This window comes from Lutra lutra, chromosome 7 (genome assembly GCF_902655055.1).
Source record: "Lutra lutra chromosome 7, mLutLut1.2, whole genome shotgun sequence".
Taxonomy (NCBI): domain Eukaryota; kingdom Metazoa; phylum Chordata; class Mammalia; order Carnivora; family Mustelidae; genus Lutra; species Lutra lutra.
In genome coordinates, this window is record NC_062284.1 from 58,411,357 (window position 1) to 58,417,356 (window position 6,000).

Genomic DNA, 6,000 nt, shown 5'->3' on the forward strand with positions numbered 1-6,000 from the left:
CAAAAGAGACAGTGCTTATAAAATTTTTTTTAAAATGGGCATCTTTGCAGATAATTGCTCGTGAGCCACACAAAGTGGTGCACCCCTCATGCTGAGGATGGTGATGACAGTGTGCAGTGTTCTAGACCATTCACAGTGAGTGTGTGTCTGTCTGCTTCTTCCCCAGGCCCTTGACCTTCAATCACAATACTTACTGACCAGAATCTTCCAGCCACACCATTCTGGCTTCACCCTGTCCTTCCCTAGCCCATCACAACCACCCTCCGATTATAAGGGGAATTATGAAACTTGACTGTCCCCATGATCCAAAGGCTTTCAAATTTCTGTTTGCTGACCGTGTTTGCTCACGGAACCGAGGCTTTGCGCGCCCTAAGAACACCAGGGCAGAAAAATGTCCCAGCACCAGAGGCACAGTAGCATTTTATGAGATTTCTCATCACGAGAAAAACCTCCATCCTAAGAGAAATGGAAGTGTAAACTCTCCTCAGTAACTTTTCTCACTTGAAATCACACCTCTCATCACGACCTATTACACCCACACAGTCACGTGCCAGCAGCACTGTGCACGGTCTCCACCATTTCAAAGGCTCAAAAGATATTTTTAAAGCCCAAATACAATCGAGGTTGCTCTTCTACAAAGCAACTTTTTAGGGAAGGACAAAGTAATACAGAGATTTTTATGCATGTGGGCAGTTAGCCAACTCACCGAATGACTGAATGCAGCTGTCGATGAGCTCGTCCAGGCTGGCTCCTTTGGCTAAATGTCCTAGAGACACCATCATTCGGAACTGGGTGATCTGGGCCGGGACGGGATGGGAGGGGACGGGGCTGCCGGCTGGCTTCGCCTCTAGTCGGGCTTTTGTGGCAGCTCTGCAGCCATGAGAAGGTTTCCTGGGGAAAAAGAGGAGGCAGTGAGATCGAGCCGAGTAGCCGGGGGACAGACTAACCGGCAGCTCCGAGAACTGAAGGCAGATAGGACAGGAAAGGAGTCGAGATAAGACAATCCTGAGAGCTGGGCTGATAGAAGACATACCCCTTCCACTTGGCAAAAGCACCCCACGGACTGGTTGGCTGTTAAAGAGATAACTCCGCAGTGAGTAAGGAGGTGAGATTTCAGGGCTGCAACCGGTCTTCGTAGTGGGCTGCAACTGCTTTAGCCTACTGGCTGCAGCTCCCAAAGGGGAGATGCTGAGGCGAGACCGTCTTGACAATCCTTTGCGCCTAGCCATAATTGATTTTAGTGGGGAGTCCCGCTGACTTGGTTCTGAAGAATTGCTTAATTCGGTCTCGTCTTCGGCTAAATTAATTCAACTTTAGAAATACCAGAGATGCTGCAGAAAGGCCAGGGACCCCCAGAAATACCTCTGGCCTTTGGGGGAGAAGTCAAAGACTAAGGACCCGCCTGCAGAGGATTATGGTGGTGGTGGTTAGATTTGAAGCTAATCCTGCCTTTCTTACAAATCTTGGATTTAAGGTTCTGTTTTTCATTGCTGATAATATAGGCAATCATTGAGTCATTTCTTACCACTAAATAGTCTATTAAGTCCTTACTGATTTAAAAAAAAAAAAAAACCCACAGAGCTAAAGGGAGCTTTACTCCAGAACTGAATGTAAAAGGAGAAGTCTGGATCTGGAAATGGCTTAGGAGTCCAACAGGGTACCCTAACCCACTCTCACTTAGCTTTATCTTTGGTCATGACCTCATGAGTACATGTCAAGTTGTTTGAAAAAGGATATATGAAAGTTAACTAAGCATTTTACTTTCCTTCCCATTTAGACACACTCGCAGATACATATCTATAATCTTTTCAAGTTTAATAGTGATGGGTGTTGTTGCTAGTAACTTCTGCAAACATATAATTAATTCTGTGGTTTTGGTTATTTCAGTTTACTAACAAAGAGGAGACAAAAAAATATGTACCTCAGATCCATAACTTCAGCTACTCACTCTATATTTTGATAAACACATAATGGCATCAACTAATAAGTGCTTATTCTATAAGTGAGACACTGTGATAGGCCAGGGGGGCAGGGGACCACAGTGGGAGAGTCTCCAGGAGGGGGTCTCTGTAAACTGGAAAACGTACTCATTATGCTAGTTGTTGCTGTTGTCGTATAAAGGTGAACGAGGAGTTCCTTAATTCAAAAATCTAGTTGGAGAATCAGACCTAGTCCATGAAAAGACAACCCTATAAATCTTAAGTGTCCTGTGGGTGTCAAGCCTGAGAAGTGTGATGTTCTTAGAGGAGAGAACCAGTTCCAGGTGGTGTGGGGAGCAGCTCCAAGAAGACTGAATCTCATCCAGAAGGAGCCGAAACGCTCAGATCAAAATAAAATGCTGGGGCACATGTGGATTTTGGGAATCCAGCTAAGAGATCGTGTACTAAACTCTGGGCCACTCTCAGTCCACAGCCAGACTAGTAGAAGGAAGACCATGACCTTTGAGCTCTGTTTCAAACTAGCTCCAGGACGCTGCCTAGCAGTGGCCACTGGACTCTGCTTTTTTTTTTTTTTTAAAGATTTTATTTATTTATTTGACAGACAAAGATCCAAGTAGGCAGAGAGGCAGGCAGAGAGAAAGAGGAGGAAGCAGGCTCCCCGGTGAGCAGAGAGCCCGATGTGGGGCTCGATCCCAGGACCCTGAGATCATGACCTGAGCCGAAGGCAGAGGCTTTAACCCACTGAGCCACCCAGGTGCCCCTAGACTCTGCTTTTGACCTGGGGTGAGGCCACGGAAATTGCTTCAGCTACTGGCTGAGAATATACTAACCCAAGGAAGTGATTCCTGAAAGATCAAGTTGGTGCTACCGGATCTGATCAAGTGTCTGACCATTACTGATTTTTATCTAGGCCCTGTGATAACCCCAGGATCAGATCAGTATCTGAAAACAAGAGAAAATAATGAACATAATCAATTGAGTGCCTATGATATTGTAAGCACTGTACTGGGGATTTAAATGGTTTTCAAAGCTGATACCCCAGAAAGATCTTATCTCCATTTCATGAAGTTGAAACTGATTCTCAAAGCCGCTAAAGGACATAGTGAAGGTTGTACAACTCACCCGTGCTACATCTGGGCTTTGTACCTGGGGCCTCTCTGGTTTTATTTAATAAATATGTACTGTGCTTGGAACCATGTGCCCTTCGCTACATAAGAATCTGCAAGCAGATGGTCACAGAAGGGCTGGAAAATTCAAGACAAAAAAAAAATCCTCCAAGAGCAATGCTGCTACCCTAAAGGCTGAATCTCAGGTCTTATTCTTCCTGCAGGCCTCTGGAACAGTCCTCAGACACCAGAGCTAGGCAGACTCTTCATGGTCATTTCTATATGGGGAGGTCCAGGCTCCGAAAGCCAGTGCCACTGTCTGCTGGTGCAGAAGCTGGTAGAAGCCAGGCCTCCTGTGCCCCTAGGCCTTGCTCCGCAGTCAGGCTCCCTTCCCTTCCTGAAAGTACTGACAACTCTCTAAACCTGGAGCTGAGTGTCCAAAGGAAATGGTCAGCTTCTGCCTTCACTGCTGCCTGTTCACCATGAAGACCTCCACCCAAGGCAAAGCGGGGAAAGATGACATACAGTCCTTCTCAAGAGGAGTCCTTTTCTCTTAGGCCACCCCCATTACTTCTCCTCAGCCCCCCATGAGGAGGCAACTGCTACTGGAGGCTGGGTCTCCACATCCGGCTTTTGCCCCTGGGGCTCCCAGGTATTAACTCTAGTCTCTCAACTGTTGGATCCAGGGAAAATTCCATTTTGTCTCTCAGTTGGTGGTATCAACCACCACCAAGGACTCTGAAAACTGCCCCTGGCTCTAATTCTAGTCACGTCTCCTAATGTCAGCAGGAGAGGAAACCACTTTGGTTCCTAAGGTAATTCTCAGAGGTAGATGCATTTACCAGAACATAAGAGGGACCAGGGGAGATTCAAGCAGAAAGAAGGAGCGTGAATGGAGTATTCAGGGTGGGGGGAAGGGAAAGTGAGAGACCTAGTCTGGGAGTATTGAGGCCAGACAGACTCAGAGGCTCTGGGCCCGAGACACGACAGAGAAGAGAGGCTACTAAAAACCAAACTGCAACCCGAGAGGTCTGGGAAAATGGGGTTATCTGTGCCATAAACTAGGAAACTCTGCTCTTTTTGCTGGCAGTCTCCTGACCAGCTGCTTCCTGTCAAACCTGCAAACCCCGCTCTCTTCTGGTGAAATGGCTGTAGGTAAGGATGCATAAAATGTTCCATTACAGGCATATCTAAGGGAATCAAACAATCCACAGAAAGAATAGTCTAAATTTCCAAAGGCATATTTTTAAAGGACTGTAGCCAAATGTTCCCATGTAAATTAAAAACAACAACAACAACAACAACAACAACAAAAAGGCTGAGAGAGAAACAGATAAACTTGAAAGTGTTTTCTGGGACCAGGAGCAGCCAAGGCCCAGTGGGGTTTGCCACAGGAGGCTGTCAAAACTCCTAAATGGTTCAGGTCAAATCCTCTCCAGGCACAGGTGCCTCCCTGGAGGGCACACACACTTTCGGGTTGAACTTTTTATGAAATCTAGCCAAGACGAGGAAGGGACGAAATGGGGAAAGAGAACACAGATTTCCCCAACTTTCTCTGCAGTGGAAGGTGGCTTTAATTGGCTTCTGGTGAGGATTCTTTCCAGTCCTGTCCTCTCCCTCAGCCCCTACAGTACAGACGCAATGTAATTTACCAAGGCCCACCCCCCCTCCCCCAAACTAGCTGAAGGTGACCTGCTGTACCCTTGGGGCAACAAGCCCCCTACCCCCCCTCCCCGTAGCGGGAGTGCAGAGAGGGCCAAGAGCCTTTGGCTGCATAGAGTCCAGCAGGTTAACCCTTCCTGCCGCTCCCGGGCCTGTCTGTGCGGGCTGGGCACAGCGCAGTCACACCGGAGTCCACGTGGAGGGAGCTGGGCAGAGCACCACTCGTATGCTTCGGCCAGGCCCTCCCTGCTCTAGGGGGACACGCTCCAAGTTACCTGGCCTCTCCAGGCCGCTTTCTCCTGCCAAAAGATTCTGCACTATCGCCCTTCCTTCATCTTCAAGATCCTCATAAGACATCTCTCTTGAATCGCAGTTGGGGGGAGGGGGTACAGTTTCCACCCAGAAAGCTGTGTGTTTAAGAGGGGCTGCCGCCGGCCTTTCCGGGCCCTGCCCGGGGTCCGCTGGGAGCCGGAGGAGGCCGCCAGGTGGCGCTGCCCGAGCCCCGTGCCCCGCGCCCGTAGCAGGTGCGGATTTTGCGTAAAGTCCGCAAGCGAGAGACCCAGGAACCGGACGCCTGGGAGCCGGGGGAGGCGGGGGGGATCGGTGCAACTCCGGAGCTCGCGGCGCGCACAACCCAGCTCCCTGCCCCACTTGCCCCGCGCGCCGCTCCGCCCGAACTTGAGCCGAGCCCCCGGCCTGCCGCCGCTCGCACCTCGGGTCAGCAACTTCCCGTAGGAGGAGGCGCCCTCGTCGTCCTCCCACTTCCCACCCCCTCCCCGAGAGGACTCAGGGGGCCGCCCGCCCCAAAAAAGGAAGCTGGCGCCGCCGAGGGCCCGGACCCCTACTCACCGCGGGGCCTCTCTCGCCTTGCCCAGGGTGCCCATGGCCACGGCCGGCGCTCCCGCGGCCACCTCACCTAGCGCGCCGGGACGGGCTCGGCGGAGCGCGGCGCATCGCCGCCACCGCCGTCGCCGCCGCCCGCTGGGCCTCTCCGCCCCGGCCGCCCACCTGCCGCGCTCGGAGCCGAAGAGCCCGCCCGAGGCGCACCCGCAGGCACAAAGTTTCTGGGAGCGCGCCCTCTCGCCCTCCCGCGCGCGCGCACTCTCGCCTGCTCCAACCACCTGACACGCGCTGATGCTATCGGCGGAGGAGCGGTGTGGCGCTCTTCGGCTCCTCTCCGAAACCCGCCCCCATCACTCGCGAGCGCCCCACCGCGCCGCCCACCGCTCCCTGCCCGAGGCTGAAGTCCGAAGGGGAGCGCACGGCTGGGGAGGCTCTGGGGGGTGCCGCGG

General features: G+C 51.9%; 1 protein-coding gene across 1 annotated transcript in view; it reads right to left on the reverse strand.

Moving 5' to 3' along the window:
- Positions 1 to 5,749, reverse strand: part of RASGRP1 (RAS guanyl releasing protein 1) — an 81,296-nt gene extending 75,547 nt beyond the window's left edge. Inside the window, exons 1-2 of the mRNA XM_047736208.1 lie at positions 5,558 to 5,749; positions 707 to 891 (exon numbers count right to left, since the gene is read on the reverse strand). Coding sequence (XP_047592164.1) covers positions 707 to 891; positions 5,558 to 5,592 — 220 coding nt within the window. The 5' untranslated portion in view covers positions 5,593 to 5,749. The remainder of the gene's footprint in view (positions 1 to 706; positions 892 to 5,557) is intronic.
- Positions 5,750 to 6,000: the final 251 nt, after the last annotated feature.